The following is a 20,171-nucleotide window of genomic DNA, read 5'->3' as shown; positions in this document are numbered from 1 at the left end:
GCATTTCCTCCATTCGGCCGCTCCGTGAGACGATCGCGGGGATGCCCGCGGCGATCGAGTCCGCGGGTCCCGCGACCGGACTCACGGGGGTCCCGACCAGCGCGGGAGCGCGCCGCCGGCGGCGCGCTCCCGATGGCACGGCAGCAACGAATAATGGACGTACATGTACGCCAATATGCCTGCCCGTGCCATTCTGTCGACGTACATCGTCGTGCGCTGGTCGGGAAGTGGTTAAGGGAAGTATAGCGCTGGGAAGAGTTGGCTCCTCCTGTTTTTATTGCCATCTGTGCCCCTACTGGGGAGATTTCTCTTCACTTTCTGTCAAAACGGGAAGTATAGAAAACCCCCCCCCCCCCCCCCCCAATAGGACCGCAAATAAAAACCAATTTTTAGCAGAGTAGAGGAGGGTTAGAGTCTCTGATAATGCTTTTATTGATGTCTTTGGAACAACTAGCTATTCCTTGCATTACAAGTAAAGACAGGAAGTGAGGGAAAATCTCCCCAATGACTTCATGGAATTTTAACATTTTCCTAATGGACAGGGCTACCCCCAGCCAGACACTGCTCCCGCTAACGTGTTTTGTCAACTAATGGGCTTAATCGTAAGGAAGGCTACCCTTGTGATTAAGCATTTACCCACTTCCTGCCAGGAGAGGGGGTACATGGACGTCTTCCCATTTCAGTGGTTATACCGGGATGATGCCTGCACCTACAGGCATCAACTTGGTATCGTTCTCTTCAGCCAGTGATTCCCTGCACTGTAAGAACAATCGTAGTGGCAGTTCAGCCACATGATTGTTCTTACAGGCAGTGGGAGGGGACACCCCACCACCACCCTTCAGTGCTTCTATCGGCTCGCCTGTGCAATACGCGAGTCGGCGAAGGAACCCACCGGTACTGGAAGTTGACCATAGAGATTTCCGGGGAACAGATGGTCCCCAGTCATCTCCATGACTCTAGGAGGCCCAGGAGCGATGTTATGATGTCACTGCCAGGCTGGGGCAGTTGGAAATACTGCCATATACTCGGCTGGAAAGTTGAGATCGTCCTGGTTTTTAATTTTTTTATTTTAGGCTTTCGAGCCTGGAGGAGCGATGTGAGGTCTTATTGACCCCAGATCGCTCCATAAAGAGGACCTGTCACGCACTATTCCTATTACAAGGGATGTTTACATTCCTTGTAATAGCAATAAAAAGGAACAACATTTTTATTTATTTTTTTAAAGGGAAAGTGTAAAAATGAAAATAAAAATAATCATTTTAAAGCTCCCCTGTCCACGCAAGCTCGCACACCGAAGCGAACACATACGTAAACGGCATTCAGTTCACACATGTGAGGTATCGCTGCAATCGTTGAAGTGAGATAAATAATTCTATACCAGGACCTCTTCTGTAACTCTAAACATGTCACCTGTAATGCCGTGTACACGCGACCGGACTTTTTGATGGACTTAGTCCGGCGGACAATCCGACGGACTTTGCGGCTAAGGTCCGCCGGACTTTCAAACAAACAGACTTGGCCACACACGATCACTCCAAAATTCAGATGGATTTGAGCGTGATGACATAGAATAAAGAAGTTCATAGACAGGAGCCAATAGCTGCCCTAACGTCGGTTTTAGTCCGTCGGACTAGCACACAGACAACCGTTTTTTCGACCGGACTCGAGTCCGTCGGAAATATTAGAAGTTTTATTTCTAGGTTCGTCTGACTTTTGGGAGGAAAAAGTCCGCTGGAGCCCACACATGATCGAATTGTGTGACGGATTCCAGTCGCCGGACCAAGTCTGTCAAAAAGTCCGGTCACGTGTACGCAGCATTAAAGTTTTTAAAGCGTTGCCTATGGAGATTTTTGAATACCGAAGTTTGGCTCCATTCCACGAGCGCCTGCAATTTTCAAGCATGACATGTTGGGTATCTATTTACTCGGTGTAACATTATTTTTCACATTATACAACAAAAATTGGGCTAACTTTAATATGTTTTTTTTTTTTATTCATGAAATTGTAAAAAAAAAAAAACGCGTTTGAAAAATTGCGCAAATACCATGTGACATTTTATTCACTAGGGCAGTCGTGACGAACCTTGGCACCCCAGATGTTTTGGAACTACATTTCCCATGATGCTTATGGACTCTCCATGGGAAATGTAGTTCCAAAACATCTGGGGTGCCACGGGTCGCCATCACTGCCCTGGGGTCTTTGCTAAAAAAAAAAACCCCTATATAATGTTTGGGGGTTCTGAGTAATTTTCTGCCCAAAAAAAAATTTATGATTTTTACATGTAGGTGCGAAATGCCAGAATTGGCCCGGATGGGTGGAGTGGTTGAGAAGGGTTAGACCTTAAGCCAGACTTTCCATTTGTGGAATTAGAAAGGTGTATGAAGGAGTTGATACTGGTGTGCGGCTCATGATTTCTACTGCCATGGATCTTGAGCACAGATGGGCTCTTGTGCCAACACCCGGAGTCTCTGTAGTGGAGAGGAGGTGCAGGTCAGGAGCGGTGCCGCTCATCTTGGATGTGTTAACAATAATTTAAAGGTACCATGCAAGACCGCATCTTCTAGAAATTTTTCTTGTGAACAGTTTTATTTTGTTTAGTGGATTTTGCAAGCAGGAGATGGGCTTTCCTGATCTCCTAAGCAGCCTTTTTGGTTCCTTGTAGGGAACCATTAGTATAGGATGTCCTCTGCAATGTTTCTTCCAGAAGTGTCAGTAGATTTCAAAATTCTTTGATTTTACTTTTATAAAGTTTTTTTGTGACACAAGGTACTGTCGGTGTGGCCGCAGTGACGGCTGGTCCGGGGTTAACCAATACCGTAACCGCCATTAAGAATGCTCAGATGGCCGAATCCCCGCTATTGCTGATTGGCGGAGCAGCTGCCACTCTATTGCAAGTAAGTAGATTCAACAATTCTTTTCTGTGATATTGGGGTAGTGCATTATATTTCAACATTAGTCTGATTTAGACCAGGGGTCTCCAAACTTTCTAAACAAACAGATTTTAGGGGGGGCAAAATGTAGCCAGTGAGAGTGAAAAATGCCTTGGCATCATTGGGGGTAGACCGTGTCTCTGACTTGGTTGGTCAGTGGGAGTAAAAATTACATGGCACCTGTGGTTAGTTGGAGGAGGAATGGTGTCCCGTCATTGGTAATAGTGGAAGGAATAGTGCCTCATTGTTGGTGTCAGTGGAAGGAATAGTGCCCCATCATCTGCGTCAATGGGAGCAATAGTGCCCCATCTTCTGCGTCAATGGGAGCAATAGTGCCCCATCTTCTGCGTCAATGGGAGCAATAGTGCCCCATCTTCTGCGTCAATGGGAGCAATAGTGCCCCATCTTCTGCGTCAATGGGAGCAATAGTGCCCCATCTTCTGCGTCAATGGGAGCAATAGTGCCCCATCTTCTGCGTCAATGGGAGCAATAGTGCCCCATCTTCTGCGTCAATGGGAGCAATAGTGCCCCATCTTCTGCGTCAATGGGAGCAATAGTGCCCCATCTTCTGTGTCAATGGGAGCAATAGTGCCCCATCATCTGTATCTGCATCACCAACAGAAAACTCTATTTCTGTAAAAAAAAAAATGTCTTTTGGATACAGTGTTACATGACTGCGCAATTGGCAGCTAAAATAGCGTAGTGTTGAATAGCAAAAAATGACCTGGTCACGAAGGGGGGTAAAACCTTCCGGGGGTGCAAATGGTTAAACTTTTACTGCTACTGCTGCTGCAAAAAAGAGAGAGAGACGTGAAGCTTCATAGAGGTGGTGAGTAATCCCAGGATTTGTTGGATGTAATGCCAGGATCCCCAATAAGGGGTTTCATCACGGGGGCCAATATAAGAGAAGTGTGAGATTTTCCCAGCAGTGTCTGTGGTAGCAGTTGTGTAGAATTTAAACTTTCATACACATGTCATGTATGTATCATGTAATACATGTGGTCATGTTCTGTTTTGTTCTTTGTTCACCAGGGGAGAGGAGCTCTGCAGGATATAGATCAGATGTCGCTCTTCAAACCTATATGTAAATTTTGTGCTTCTGTCCGCACCATACGAGACATAGCGCCTATTTTGCGCAGAGCGCTGGCTGAGGCCCAGTCTGGAACACCGGGTGAGGAGTGCTGTTCGTGTTACATTGATATTATTATTTTGGTACCTGTCCCATAAATTTTTTTAACCACTTGACCTCTGGAAGATTTACCCCCCCTTCACAACCAGGCCATTTATTGCGATAAGGCACTGCGTTACTTTAACCACTTAAGGACCAGGACTATTCTTCAAACTTGTTTACAAGTTAAAATCTTTTTTTTTTTTTTTTTATTAGAAAATTACTTAGAACTCCCATACATTTTATTTATTTTATTTATATATATATAATGTTTGGGAATTCTAAGTAATTCTCCATTTTTTTTTTTTTTTTTCCATTTTGAAAAATTACATACATACATACATACATACATACATACATACATACATACATACATACATACATACATACATACATATACATATATATATATATATATATAATATATATATATATATATATATATATATATATATATATACTTGGTTTTTTTTTTTTTTTTTTTTTTAGAAACCCTAGAGAATAAAATGCTGGTCGTTGCAATACTTTGTCACACCGTATTTGTGCAGCGGACTTACAAACACATTTGTTGGGGAAAAAATACACTTTTTTTAAATTAAAAAAATAAGAAAGCAGTAAAGATAGCCCAATTTATTTTTTAATTGTGAAAGATAATGTTACGGCAAGTAAATTGATACCCAACATGTCCCGCCTTAAAATTGCGCCCGCTCGTTGAATGGCGACAAACTTTGACACTTTAAAATTTCCATAGACGACGTTTAAAACATGTCTACAGGTTACCATTTTTAAGTTACAGAGGAGGTCTAGGGCTAGAATTATTGTTTTGTGCGCATATTGATCATGTTGATACCTCACATGTGTGGTCTGAACACCATTTACATATGCGAGCGCGACTTGCATATGCTTCTGCACATGAGCTCAGCGGGACGGGGTGCTTTCGATTTTTTTTCTTGTTTTTCCTTTTTGCACTGTCCCTTTTTAAAAAAATAAAATAAAAAATTGGGATCACTTTTATGGGGCGTGGCACCTCTCCCGCCACCAGTAAAAGTGATTTTTGCGGCGCTGAGACCACTTTTATCTTAAAGCAGCCTGCCCGTGATTTAAGAAAATACCAGGGTCATGGCAGCCATTTTTACCGTCAAAGTACCGACGTATGGCGACGGGCGTTCCGGGAGTGGTTAGCTGACAATTGCACAGTCCCCAAGTAAAATTGATATTTTTTTTCACAAATAGAGCTTTCTTTTGGTCACCTCTGCATGTGTGTGTTTTTTTTTTTTTTGGGGGGGGTTTTTTTGTGCTATAAACAAAAAAAAATGACTGACCATTTTGAACAAAAAAAAATATATTTTTTTACTTTCTGCTATAAAACACATCCACTAAACAAAAATTCAAGAATCTAATTTCTTTATAAATTTAGGGCAATATATATTCTGCTACATATTTTTGGTTAAAAAATCCCAATAAGTGTATATTGATTGGTTTGCACAAAAGTTATAGCGTCTACAAAATATAAGATATATTTATGTCATTTATTTATTTTTCTACTACTAATGGCGGCAATCTGTGACTTTATGGGGGGGGATGGTGCTGTAGTGGTTAGCACTCTCACCTAGCAGTAAGAAGGGTCGCTGGTTAAAATCCCCACCATGACACTACCTGCCTGGAGTTTGCATGTTCTCCCTGTGCCTGCGTGGGTTTCCTCCGGGTACTCCGGTTTCCTCCCACACTCCAAAGACATGTATGTAGGTTAATTGGCTTCTGTCCAAAATTGGCCCTAGTATATGAATGGGGACCTTGGATTGTGGGCTCCTTGAGGGTAAGGACCGATGTGAATGTGCAATGTACAGGGATAGGGACAATTGTAGACACTCGCTCAGGTTGAACTGGATGGACTGGTGTCTTTATTCAACCTTACTAACTATGTAACTATATAGCGGGACTGCGATATTGTGGCGGACATTCTGACACTAATACAGCAATCGGTGCTAAAAATATGCACTGTCACTGTATTGATGACGGCATCTAATCTTGTTTTGCAGGCCCTGTGTTTGTGGAATTTCCTATTGATATTTTGTATCCGTACCATTTGATCCAGAAAGAATTGGCACCCAAAGGTGCCCCTAAAGGAGTTGTTGGGAAAATCATTAATTGGTAAGTGTGTTGTTCCTAAGGTTAAAGGACAGTTGCAGAGAGTGGAGGAATGGTGTGCACTGTGTCTTCAACCCTCCCAATCCGCTGCCTAAAATTCCTGGGCCTGATTCATCTCTGGATTCCTGTGGTCGGCCCCTCTGCTCACTTTCAGCTTACTGAAGTCCTACATCCATGTGTTTTATTTTTTTTTATTTTTTTAGAAGATGGAGAACTGAGCGATCACATGATCACTGATCACTCGGTTCTCTGTCTTCTTGTGGAGTGGAGAGCTGTGGCTGTCATTTGCCGCAAATTCTAAATTCAAAAAAAAAAAATAGAAATGAAAGGCAAAATGTTTGTTTATAGATAAAAACATTATAAATACCTTCATTTTTTTTTCTTCAGTCCCTCCATTCTCAGCTGCATCAAAGCTGGGGGAGGAGAGAGAACATCACATTGGTCTTCCCAGTGAATGCCTGCGAGTGGGGGGGGGTGGGGTGGTGTCAAGACAAGTCTGATCATTGGAGGAGAGCAGGTGTAATTCCCAGCACAGCTAGAGAACTGACCATGCTATGCTCTCTTGCCTAGTGTGGTCAGTTTTTGATAGGAAAGCAGAGGGACTGGCAGGAACACCAGGGATTTCACGTAAAGGAAGCAATACAAAGAGAACAGGAGACTTATGAGTAGATGGTACAGCAGGCACATATCAGGAATATGAAGTGTCGAGTAAGGCAAAGATTAGAACATAGAGTGTAGTAACTTTAGGCAGCAAATCGTAGTTCATCTTTTAGTAACAGTAGGTCTGATTAGTTGGTTGGGATTGCTATACTTTCCTCAGCTACACTGCTCTGTGGACAGCTCACAGATGTGACTATAATTCTCTTATTGTTTTTTGTTTTAGGTACTTGCAGAATCACCTGAATAATTTATTTGCGGGAGCCTGGGAGCCACGGGACACCTCGCCCCTTCCTGTCTCCATCCCTCTTGCCACCCCGGATCAGGTCTGCTGATACTATTACAATTTTTATCCTGTAAACCCTTTACCAGGAAGATATGAAAGTCACCATCTGTCGATATTTATTTATTTATTTATTTTTCCTTCTGAAAAAATGCTTGTTTAAAGGCAACTATGCAGCATTAGTGGTTTTAGAACTTGGCGTCATGACTTAAAGTGATACTATACAGAAGTATTACTTGCCCTAATTCATTCACATAAATTATTTATATCGAGCCTCTGGCTTGCACAGATAAGAAAAAGGTAGAAATGAAGAGCTTAGAAGGGAACTGAAACTGGAGCATGCTCAGTAGATGACAACAGCTAGTGTACACAATCTCGGGCTGTAATGGGGACACAGAGAAGATGGGAAGGACAGCCGAAGGCAGGATCAGCCAGATATATTTCACTCTACCAAAACAAATGCTTTAGTGTCATTGTATGAACACTGTTATATACAGTGAGGGGGGAAAAAAGAATTTGATCCCCTGCTGATTTTATACGTTTTCCCATTGACAAAGAAATGATCAGTCTATAATTTTAATGGTCGGTTTATTTTAACAGTGAGAGACAGAATAACAAAAATATCCAGAAAAAACACATTTCAAAAAAGTTATAAATTGATTTTCATTTTAATGAGTGAAATAAATATTTGACCCCTTCACAAAACATGACTTGGTACTTGGTGGCAAAACCCTTGTTACCAATCACAGAGGTCAGATGTTTCTTGTAGTTGGCCACCAGGTTTGCACATCTCAGGAGGGATTTTGTCCCACTCCTCTTTGTAGATCCTCTCCAAGTCATTAAGGTTTTGAGTCTGACGTTTGGTAACTAGAAACTTCAGCTTCCCTTCACATATTTTCTATTGGATTAAGGTCTGGAGGCTGGCTAGGCCACTCCAAGACCTTAAATGTGCTTCTTCTTGAGCTACTCCTTTGTTGCCTTGGCCGTGTGTTTTAGGTCATTGCTGGAATACCCATCCACCACCAATTTTTAATGCCCTGGGAGGGAAGGAGGTTCTTACCCAAGACTTGACAGTACATGGCCCCATCCATCGTCCCTTTGATGAGGTGAAGTTGTCCTCTCCCCTTAGCAGAAACCCCCCCCCCAAAGCATCATGTTTCCACCTCCATGTTTGACGGGGGGGATGGTGTTCTAGGGGCCGTAGGCAGCATTCCTCCTCCTCCAAACACGGCGCGTTGAGCTGATGCCAAACAGCTTGATTTTGTTCTCATCTGACCACAACACTTTCACCCAGTTCTCCTCTGAATCATTTAGATGTTCATTAGCAAACTTCAGATGGGCTGTACATGTGCTTTCTTCAGCAGGGGGACCCTGCAGGTGCTGCAGGACTTCAGTCCTTCACGGCGTAGTGTGTTACCAATTGTTTTCTTGGTGACTATGGTCCCATCTGCCTTGAGATCATTGACAAGATTCTCCCGTGTAGTTCTGGGCGGATTCCTCACCGTTCTCATGATCACTGAAACTCTGAGGTGACATCTTGTAGGAGCCCAAGACTGAGGGAGATTGACAGTTATTTTGGGTTTCTTCCATTTGCAAATAATCACCAACTGTTGTCACCCTCTCACCAAGATATCTTTGATCTTGTCCATGGTGGAGAGATTGGAATACAGATTGCTTCTGTAGTCGTTTATACAGGTAACAAGCTGAGATTAGGAGCCTCCCGTTCATTTCATTGGGACTTTTCACACTGGGGCGGTGCACTTGCAGGAGGTTCTGGAAAGTCCTGCAAGGTTGAGTTGGGAGCGCTGTATTTAGCTCTCCCAAAATGCCCTGGCCATTGGAATGAATGGGCAGTGCTTCTGAAGTGCCTGAAAAGCGTTTCAGAAGCACCGCAATGCCAGAATTTTTAACCCCTTTTTTTCGGTAAAATGCGCCGCTTAACCACTTAAGCCCCGGACCAATTTGCAGCCAAAGGACCCCTTTTTGCGATTCGGCACTGCGTCACTTTAACTGACAATTGTCGTGCGATGTGGCTCCCAAACAAAATTGGCATCCTTTTTTTCCCACAAATAGAGCTTTCTTTTGGTGGTATTTGATCACCCCTGCGGTTTTTATTTTTTTGCGCTATAAACAAAAATAGAGCGACAATTTTGAAAAAAATGCATTATTTTTTACTTTTTGCTATAATAAATTTCCCCCCAAAATATATAAAAGAACATATTTTTTTCCTCAGTTTAGGCCGATACATATTCTTCTACATATTTTTGGTAAAAAAAAAACACAATTAGCAATTATTGATTGGTTTGTGCAAAAGTTATAGCGTTTACAACATAGGGGATAGTTTTATAGCATTTTTATTAATTTTTTTTTTTTTTACTAGTAATGGCGGCGATCAGCGATTTTTATTGTGACTGTGACATTATGGCGGACACATCGGACATTTTTGACACATTTTTGGGACCATTGTCATTTATACAGCAATCACTGCTATTTAAATGCACTGATTCCTGTGTAAATGACACTGGCAGTGAAGGAGTTAACCACTAGGGGGCAGTGTAGGGGTTATGTGTGACATGGTTTTTTTTTTTTTTTATTTATTATTGTAGGGGGGCGTGGCCTGGCATTTGACGTCACTGATCGTCTTTCCAACAGACGATCGGTGACACCCACACTAGGAAGCACGGGGAGAGGTTTGTTTACACAGACCTCTCCTCGTTATTCAGCTCTGTGACCCGATCGCGGGACACCTGCGGCAATCAGGTCCGCTGGTCCCGCAGCCAAGGTCACGGAGCTCAGGACCGGGTTGGGAGCGCGCTGGCGGCGGCCTGCTCCCGACCCACAGCTGGCCACTTAAAGAGCCACGTACAGGTACGTGATTGTGCCCAGCCGTACCATTCTGCCGAGGTATATCGGCTTGAGGCGGTCCTTAAGTGGTTAAACGGCGCTAACACAAGCGGCGCTTTATCGCTAACGCAGCTGCGGCCCCAGTGTGAAAGGAGTATAAGAGAGTGCTCCTAATCTCAGCTTGATGCCTGTATAGAAGACACCTGGGAGCCAGAAATGTTGCTGATTGATAGGGGATCAAATACTTATTTCACTCATTAAAATGCAAATAAATTTATAATTTTTTTTGAAATGCGTTTTTTTTTTTTTTTGTTGCTCTTCTGTCTATCACTGTTAAAATTACAGACTGATCATTTTTGTCAGTGTGCAAACATACAAAATCAGCAGGGGATCAAATACTTATTTTCCTCACTGTAGCATGTAATGATTTATTTTTTTTTATTTTTTTTTTAAATTGTCTGGGTTTAATGACACTTTAAAGCGTAACTTCACTCTTTCAATCAACCTTAACTCTTTTTAATCCTCATGTTGTTAAAATTAGTAAATAGATAGGAAAGTATATCATATTTACTTGTTTTAGGTTGGGTTCACACCTCTGACGGATGCAGCTCGCAGCAGGGGTCCAATGCGTCAATGTTCTCCATTTTTAGGGATGAATCGGGGCCGAATTTTTTTCCGAATTCTTCCCTGAAATGGAGCCAAAGACGCACAGCACTCTTGTGCAAGCCGCTCCAGAGCCACAACAGAGATATGTGGACCGGCCCCGTAGTGAGCCTGTCACAATCTCCTGTCATGCGAATTGGAAACCCCGCATCCAATTCGCATAGGTGTGAACCCAGCCTTAAAGCGGAGTTCCACCCAAAAATGTAACTTCCGCTTTAAGGGAAGGTGACCCCCTGACATGCCGCATTTGGCATGTCATTTTTTTTATTTATTTATTTTTTTTGGGGGTGGAGTGGAAACCCTCTAAAAAGAGGGTTCCAGCTCCCACTTCCTCCCGGTGCTCCACGAAGCTGGAAGTCAGCTCATCTCTCCCCCCCCCCCTCTCGGCAATCATCTGGGACAGGTCACAGGTCCCAGATGATTTCCCAGCCAGTCGCAGCGCGGCTCGTGCATGCGCAGTGCGTGCCCGCCTGTGAAGCCACAGCCAGGAGCCTACAGTGACAATGCCGGCACCACCGAGAGGAGGGGGAGTCGAGCGGAGCTTGGTTTCCCCGCATTGCTGGAGCCTGCCTCCGTTTTTAACTTTATTTTTTTTTTTTTATTTATTTTTTTTTTTTACATTTCTTTAGTTGCTTCCTGGTTTATTGCCTAGGCAAATTATGTCATCCCAGGAGTCTTCTTAGCTTTCTTAGCTAAGCACATCATCTCCTGCTTGCATGCCTGAGCAGATGAATGCTACATGAACATGAATCTGCCCTTACTCAAGATGGTTGCACCCAGGAACGCTAGAGGGAGACCCAGTGCATATTGTAATTTTGGTAATGCTGAAATCCACCGATGAACGGTGAGGTCAGATATTGCGCCCCCCCAACCCGCCCACTACTGTCCCACGCCCCTTTATAATCTGGCACAGATTTCCTGTATAGATGACTTATCCCACTATTGCTAAGCTATTTCTATGCGGTTTCTTTGTGTATACAGATCCAGCAGTGTGTGGAGTTGGTGAGTCGAGCGAAGAAGCCTGTATTCATCCTGGGCAGTCAGGTGACCCTCCCTCCCACACCTGTGGACAAGCTCAGGTAAGGGGTACTTGGCCTGACCTATCAGGGAGGCCAGGGGTAGACAGGTCTTGGGGAGCCAACATAACGGATTCCCAGTATGACATTGTTTTTGTTCTTTCAGAAAGGCTCTGGAATCCCTGGGTGTTCCATGTTTCCTGGGAGGAATGGCCAGAGGCATGCTGGGAAGGAATAGCCCCATTCATATTCGACAGAATCGTAGGGAAGCGCTTAAGGAAGCAGATGTCGTTATACTGGCAGGTAAGATTGATAAAAACAAAAATGAGTGTAGCACTTCTATTAAGTGAATGTGTTGTCCCATAAGGAAGATCCGAATGTGATCACACAAAAAAATCAAAATCAATCGGTAATCACATGGGAATATCGATAATCACATGGGAAAGTCCACATATAATCACAAATAAAGTCCTCTGTAATGTGACTGGTGCACAAAGAGAGTGATGAAAATTCTTCAGAAAAGATAGGCGTTTCTCTAGTCAGGTACAACCCAATATGTCAGCTTGTCTGGAGATAACAGGAGTGGATAAAATACTCTTACCGAATATGATGGACTCACACGGTCTTAAGACGGTTGAGTCGGAAACGCTTGGGGTCCAGACCTAGGACCAGGTGGTAGATTGTTGGGGGTCCGGTCAGATGTTGAGAAGATTCCAAACGACTGAAGGCCGTGGGGGATGTCTCACGGGGAGTTCTCCGGAACGTTCCTCGGGAAGTCCAGTTCGAATGTGACTCACATGGAATTGCTACCCCAAACGAGGGGTGGAGAATTTGTAAGATTTAGAGCAAAAAAGAAAGCTCCACATGGTGCGGGTCAAAAATATTAACCGTCAGGTTTTATTAAAAAGTCATATAATTAAAAATTATGACTGGTGATCACAAATCATAATTTTTATTTAATTATATGACTTTTTAATAAAACCTGACGGTTAATATTTTTGACCCGCACCATGTGGAGCTTTCTTTTTTCTTTTTTGCTCTAAATCTTACAAATTCCCCACCCCTCGTTTGGGATCGCAATTCCATGTGAGTCACATTCGAACTGGACTTCCCGAGGAACGTTCCGGAGAACTCCCAGTGAGACATCCCCCACGGCCTTCAGTCGTTTGGAATCTTCTCAACATCTGACCGGACCCCAACAATCTACCACCTGGTCCTAGGTCTGGACCCCAAGCGTTTCCGACTCAACCGTCGTAAGACCGTGTGAGTCCATCATATTTGGTAAGAGTATTTTATCCACTCCTGTTATCTCCAGACAAGCTGACATATTGGGTTGTACCTGACTAGCGAAACGCCTATCTTTTCTGAAGAATTTTCATCACTCTCTTTGTGCACCAGTCACATTACAGAGGACTTTATTTGTGATTATATGTGGACTTTCCTATGTGATTACCGATTGATTTTGATTTTTTTGTGTGATCACATTCGGATCTTCCTTATGGGACCACACATTCACTTAATAGAAGCGCTACACTAATTTTTGTTTTAATTGTTTAACTTTGTTTGAAGTGTTGGCAGCTGTTTTTTCACTTTGTTCACGTGTTTTTTGGTTAATTCGATATAGCGCAGTGTTTTCCCCCTATTTTTGCTTTTCAGGTAAGATTGATAGACCTAATAATCTTAAAGTGGAGTTCTAACTATATAACATATTTTTTTTTTTTTTTTTTTGGATGAATATCGTTTTTTAAATACTACTATTGACTCACAGTTTGGGGATCGATCGCCGCTCGATTGCTGATTTTCGATCATATGATTTCTTATATTCTTCTATCCCTGGCATGTTCCATGTTGCTTGTGAGCATGTGAAGCCAACAAGCACTATCTTCCGGGTTATGGTGCAGCTGAGCGACCAGCATGCACCGCTCCTTTCTCACGCATGTGCAGTATGTACGGCTCACAACGCCCTACACTTTTGACGTTGCCATCACAACGGGTGGTGTCGTCAGAAGTGACCGGCCCGTTGTGATGGCAATGAAGATAAATAAAAACACATTTAGAATGGAGATTGAGGAAACTCCTTTAACTGGCGCCATCGCGTCAGTGTGACTGGCGCCATCGCGTCGCTTCCGGTTTCGGAATATAATGAGTGGCGGCCATCCACACTGACTCCTGGGGATTATGACACATAGGTGACGCCAGGAGCGTATATTGGTTTGCGCAAACGTTATAGTGTCCACAAAATAGGGGATAGTTTTTATTATTTTATTTATTTATTTTTTACTAGTAATGGCGGCGATCTGCGTTTTTTTTTTTTTTTTTTTTTTTTTTTTAATTTTTTTATTGTAACTGCAATATTACTGCGGACACATCGGACACTTATGACACTATTTTGGGACCATTCATACAGCGATTAGTGCTATAAAAATGCACCAATTACTGTATAAATGTCACTGGCAGGGAAGGGGTTAACACTAGGGGGTGATCAAGGGGTTAAATGTTACCTAGGGAGTGATTCTAACTGTAGGGGGAGGGGACTCACAAGGGGAGGAGAACGATCGGTGTTCCTCTGTACTAGGATCACATGATCGGTCTCTTCTCACCTGACAGGACGTGGATCTGTGCGTTTACACACACAGATCCACGGTCCTGCTCTGTCATCAGGCAATCACGGGAGCCCGGTGGACATCGCGGCCGCAGGGCATGCGCATTGGCTCCTGATCGACTCAGCCAGATGACCGGGAAGTCCAGGATGTCCTATGACGCCCGTACAGAATGGGAGATCCCTCCTTCGGACGTCCTATTACTATGGGCGGGGTGTCAAGTGGTTAATCACCGCTGGGTTTATTTTTTTCTGCGCTATAAATGAAAAAAGACAGAAAATTTAGGGGAAAAAATGCATTATAACATTTTACAACTTAGTAATTTTTCTTCATAAATTTTGGCCTAAATTTATGCTGCTACATATCTTTGGTAAAAATAACCCAGATTAGTGGATATTATTTGGTCTTTGTGAAAGTTAGAGAGTCTACACAAGCTATGGTGCCAATCACTGAAAATTGATCACACCTGATGTACTGGTGGCCTATCTCGATTCTTGAGACCAGGAAAGTACAAATACCCCCCAAATGACCCCTTTTTGGACAGTAGACATTCCAGGGTATTTAGTAAGAGGCATGGTGAGTTTTTTGAAGTTGTAATTTTTTTCCCACAATTCTTTCCAAAAAAGATTTTTTTATTTTTTTAAACAAAATTGTCATATTAGCAACTTATTTCTCACACACAGCATATGCATACCACAAATTACAACCCAAAACACATTCTACTATGCCTCCTGAGTACGGTGATACATGTGTGAGACTTTTACACAGCCTGGCAACATACAGAGGCCCAACATACAAGGAGCACCTTCAGACTTTCTTGGAGCATAAATTACACATATCATTTCTTCACTACCTCTTACTTTTTTGAAGGCCCTGGAGCACCAGGAAAATGGAAACGCCCCAAAAATTACCCCACTTTGGAAAGAAAACACCCCAACGTATAATATATTAGGCGTCATGAGTCTTTTGAACATGTGATTATTTTTTCTACAAGTTTTTGGAAAATGTGGAAAGAAAATGAAAAATGATTTAAAAAAATTTTTTTTTACACAAAATTGTCCATTTATACAATATTTCTAAAACATAACATGTACATAACAAAAATTGCACCCCAAAATTGATTCTCTTGCTCCTGTGTATAACGATACTGCATGTGGGAGACTTTTCCACAGTCTGGCCACATAGAGAGGCCCAACATGCAGGGAGCAACAGCAGCTGTTTTAGGGGCATACATTTAAAATCTAATTTGACTACCTATTACACTTTTGTGAGACACTGTAGTGTCATGGATGAGCCTTGGATGGGGATGGCTGAGTATGGATGGGATGACTGAGCATGAATGAGTATGGATGAGATGGCTGGGTATGGCTTGGTATGGATGGGATGGATGAGTTCTGCAATGAGCATAGATCAGCGCCGTGAGCACTACAGATCCAGCCCACAGCGCTGCTGCCCCCAATCTCTTTGCTCACGGTACCGATCGGTACAGAGAGAGGAACCGGACATGGCGCTGGCTTGTTTACGAGTGATCACTCCGTCATCTGACGGCTGCTGTCAGCAGCCATTTACCGTAATCCGTGATGCGCCGAGTCCGGTTATTCCCGGGTGTGTGGGATTCTGATCGTAATCTAAGGTACTACTGTACCTATCATTTAATAGTTCGTTATAGCCAAGAAGTTATTTGTTAGTTATTATTTCAGATTTTCATGTTTGCGGAATGAAGAATTTTTGAGTTTCGGACTTTTTGAGTTTCGGACTTTTTGAGTTTCGGACTTTTTGAGTTTCGGACTTTTTGAGTTTCGGACTTTTTGAGTTTCGGACTTTTTGAGTTTCGGACTTTTTGAGTTTCGGACTTTTTGAGTTTCGGACTTTTTGAGTTTCGGACTTTTTGAGTTTCGGACTTTTTGAGTTTCGGACTTTTTGAGTTTCGGACTTTTTGAGTTTCGGACTTTTTGAGTTTCGGACTTTTTGAGTTTCGGACTTTTTGAGTTTCGGACTTTTTGAGTTTCGGACTTTTTGAGTTTCGGACTTTTTGAGTTTCGGACTTTTTGAGTTTCGGACTTTTTGAGTTTCGGACTTTTTGAGTTTCGGACTTCTTGAGTTTCGGACTTTGAGTTTCGGACTTTTTGAATATAGGAATATTCAAATTGACCAATATTCTGAAACATTTGTTAAACGAGTTTTCATCAATTCGGATATTTCTGAATTAACAGATTTTGTCTAAATTTCGTCAAATGAAACTAATTGCACATCTACCAATCACATGCAAGGAAAATATATAAAAACCGCATTTTTGCCTGCAAATGATTGGATGATGGAAGTCAGCAGATCTCCCCCTTATTTACTAAGCTTGGAGCACATTCCCCTTCAGAGAGTGACTGCTCCTGCAACCTGCACAGGCTATTTGCCTTTAGTCCACCCCCCCCCCCCCCCCCCCCCACCCCGACACCCTGTCTGGTCTGCCCATAGAAGAATGCTGCCAGTTTGAGACTCTGGCCTAGACTGGGAGCTGACATAGAACAATGGGCGCACTTCGCAGTACCCGTCATACGTATTTATTATCCATGTAGGAAGAATGCTTTTCTTTATCTGCTTCCCAAAATCTCTTTTCACAAAATAACTTCCCTTCGATGTTTGTTCTTCTTCCAGGCACTGTGTGTGATTTCCGCCTTTCGTACGGTCGCGTTCTGAACAGACGCAGTAAAATCATCGCTGTGAATAGGGACAAGTCTCAGCTTTTGAAGAACTCTGATATGTTTTGGAAGCCGGCTGTTGCTATTCAGGGTAATTTCTTGATTGCCACATATGAGAAACCTGATAAATGTCACTAACATACAGAATGGATTTCAGTCCATTTATTACCCTTCCGTACACTATGGAGTCATTAAAGAGGAACTGCACTCTGGTCACATAATTTGTAATAAAAACATCTTTGCCATTCCGAAGCTTCCCTCCAACCACTTTTCATATTATTTTATATACACTGTGATTCTGTACTTGCCAAATACGCTGCAGAAATCTCCCTCCACTGAAACTGGCTGCAGCCATTTTAACTGTGGGCAGCTGAAGCTGCTGTCTGTTCACTTCCTGGATTTACAGACACACACACACACAGCTCTGCAGCTCTCATTGGTCCTCTTATGACTCATCCACTCTCCCTTCCTGGCAAACTCTCGCAAGAGAGAGCTGTGCATGATGTCATCAGCCTAGGCTAATGACCAGACAAGAAACAAGAAATGTGCTGTATAAGGGATTTACTGGCAGAAAAAAAATGTTTTGCTATCCAAAGTTTTTAAACCCTGTCCTTCTTACGTCGGATTTTTAAGGCAATCAAAAATGATATTAATTATAAAATCATTTATTGCAAAAAATTGTTTTTGTCATTTAAAAATGGTAAAGAAAGAGATATAGTACAATCTTAACATAGACTTGGTTCAACATTTTAAAATTGTATATAGTGTGAAAAGTGGTACCCCCCCCCCCCCCCGCCCCCCTCTCTGGGAATCGGCATTCCACCCTGTTGGTTGTGGATGGATGAGTCCAGTGAAGCAAAGGCAGAAGATATAATAGATGGAAAGATTAAAAAAAATCACTGAAGTTCCGCTTTAAGTTGCATTTACAGGTCTTGCCCCTCCCCCAGTCTGTTATTGGACAGAAGCGGCACATCTCGCTCTCGCGCTCTCTCTCTCTCTCTCTCGCTCTCGCGCTCTCTCTCTCTCGCTCTCGCGCTCTCTCTCTCTCGCTCTCGCGCTCTCTCTCTCGCTCTCGCGCTCTCTCTCGCTCTCGCGCTCTCGCTCTCTCTCGCGCTCTCGCTCTCTCTCTCTCGCTCTCGTTTGCGCTCGCTCTCGCGCTCGCTCTCGCTCTCTCGCGCTCTCTCTCGCGCTCTCTCTCGCGCTCTCTCTCGCGCTCTCTCTCGCGCTCTCTCTCGCGCTCTCTCTCGCGCGCTCTCTCGCGCGCTCTCTCGCGCGCTCTCTCGCGCTCTCTCTCGCGCTCTCTCTCGCGCTCTCTCTCGCGCTCTCTCTCGCGCTCTCTCTCGCGCTCTCTCTCTCTCTCTCTCTCTCTCTCTCGCGCTCTCTCGCGCTCTCTCTCGCGCTCTCTCTCGCGCTCTCTCTCGCGCTCTCTCTCTCGCGCTCTCTCTCTCTCGCGCTCTCTCTCGCGCTCTCTCTCGCGCTCTCTCTCTCGCGCTCTCTCTCTCTCGCTCTCTCTCTCTCGCTCTCTCTCGCGCTCTCTCTCTCTCGCTCTCTCTCGCGCTCTCTCTCTCTCGCTCTCTCTCGCGCTCTCTCTCTCGCGCTCTCTCTCGCGCTCTCTCTCTCTCGCTCTCTCTCGCGCTCTCTCGCGCTCTCTCTCGCGCGCTCTCTCGCGCTCTCTCTCGCGCTCTCTCTCGCGCTCTCTCTCTCTCTCTCTCTCTCTCGCGCTCTCCCCCCCCCCCATCAGAATGTTTCTTGTTGGCATATGAACACCAAGATCATTCCTGATTTGCTATTTGTGCTGCTCCCAGTCTGAGCTCTTCTGTACAGTGGATTACAAGAAGAGAAAAAAAAGCCTAAAAAAAATACAAATTTAACCACCAAATCCAACGATTTGAAAGCTGCAATATATTATTTTTTGGGTTAAAGTGGAACTTCAGTCATTTTTTTCATCTTTCCATCTATTCTATCTTGTGCCCTTGTTTTAACATTGGATAGTATTTTTTTTTCTGCCAGTAAATACCTTATACAGCCCACTTTCTGTTTCTTGTCTGGTCATTAGTCTAGGCTCATGACATCATGCAGAGCTCTCTCTCTAACTCTCCTGAGAGTTTGCCAGCAAGGGAGGGGGGTGAGTCATAAGAGGGCCAATGAGAGCTGCAGAGCTGGAGGTGTACCTCTGTGTGTCTGTGTAAATCCAGCAAGTGAACGGGCGGCAGTTTCAGCTGCCCACAGTTAAAATGGCTGCAGCCAGACTCAGTGGAGGGAAATTTGTGCAGCATATTTGGCAAGTACAGAATCACATTATATATAAAATAATATGCAAAGTGGTTGGAGGGAAGCTTCAGAATGGCAAAGATGTTATTACAATTTATGTGAGCAGACTAGGCAGGGCTGTGCTGTGGGCAGAGCTTTGTAAATATCCGGTTTGGATGGACAGGAATACAAATCTAAAATTGACAAAATCTAAGGCGGCTCCCATGTATGTGTTTCGTGTTTTTGCATTTAGCGGTGTTCCTGGAGTTTAGCTATGAGGCTGACCTATAGTCACATTATGAATTTAAAAGACGCATTCAAAACAAGATTGAAAGTGGACCGCCTCGCGCCTGCCAGCCATCAAATGACAGCTAGGCAGGTGTCATATGACGTCCTCCCAGAACGACTGCTCTTGAGCACCGATCGGAGGTCAGTCTGATACACCGATCATAGTAAAGAGCCTCTGACGGAGGCTCTTTACCATGTGATCAGCTGTGTCCAATCACAGCTGATCACGATGTAAACAGGAAGAGCCGTTGATTAGCTTTTCTTCACTCACGTCTGACAGACGCAAGTAGAGGAGAGCCAATCGGCTGCTCTCCTGGCAGGGGAGGGGTCTGTGCTGATTGTTTATCAGTGCAGCCCCCCCACGGATGCCCACCCAGGACCACCAGGGAAATATGCCTATCAGTGCAAATGCCTGCAAGTGCAATCAGTGATGCCTACCAATGCCCATTATGTCAACACCCCCAAAAGGGGTCAACACCCAGGGTAAGGCGGTAAACAGATCCCTATGAATGAATGACGCAGTTGTGTACGATGATTTAAAATGCGACAGCGGCTGCAGTGGAGAGGATCTCCTGCCCACTGTCACAGGGAGGGCACTCGGGTGAGGGTAGGGGGCTGGAACACCTTCCAC

General features: G+C 43.9%; 1 protein-coding gene across 2 annotated transcripts in view; it reads left to right on the top strand.

Annotated features, from left to right (window-relative positions):
* HACL2 (2-hydroxyacyl-CoA lyase 2) overlaps positions 1 to 20,171 on the top strand; it is a 46,297-nt gene that overhangs the window by 11,841 nt on the left and 14,285 nt on the right. For both annotated transcript variants that reach the window (XM_077457943.1, XM_077457942.1), the window contains exons 4-10: positions 2,767 to 2,894; positions 3,963 to 4,101; positions 6,138 to 6,249; positions 7,130 to 7,229; positions 11,675 to 11,772; positions 11,876 to 12,012; positions 16,959 to 17,093. In XM_077457943.1, the coding sequence (XP_077314069.1) occupies positions 2,767 to 2,894; positions 3,963 to 4,101; positions 6,138 to 6,249; positions 7,130 to 7,229; positions 11,675 to 11,772; positions 11,876 to 12,012; positions 16,959 to 17,093 (849 nt within the window). The remainder of the gene's footprint in view (positions 1 to 2,766; positions 2,895 to 3,962; positions 4,102 to 6,137; positions 6,250 to 7,129; positions 7,230 to 11,674; positions 11,773 to 11,875; positions 12,013 to 16,958; positions 17,094 to 20,171) is intronic.

Source organism: Lithobates pipiens, unplaced genomic scaffold (genome assembly GCF_037356315.1).
Source record: "Lithobates pipiens isolate NorthernLeopardFrog02 unplaced genomic scaffold, aLitPip1_a1.2 Scaffold_27, whole genome shotgun sequence".
Classification (NCBI taxonomy): domain Eukaryota; kingdom Metazoa; phylum Chordata; class Amphibia; order Anura; family Ranidae; genus Lithobates; species Lithobates pipiens.
This window is presented reverse-complemented; position numbering and strand designations above follow the sequence as displayed.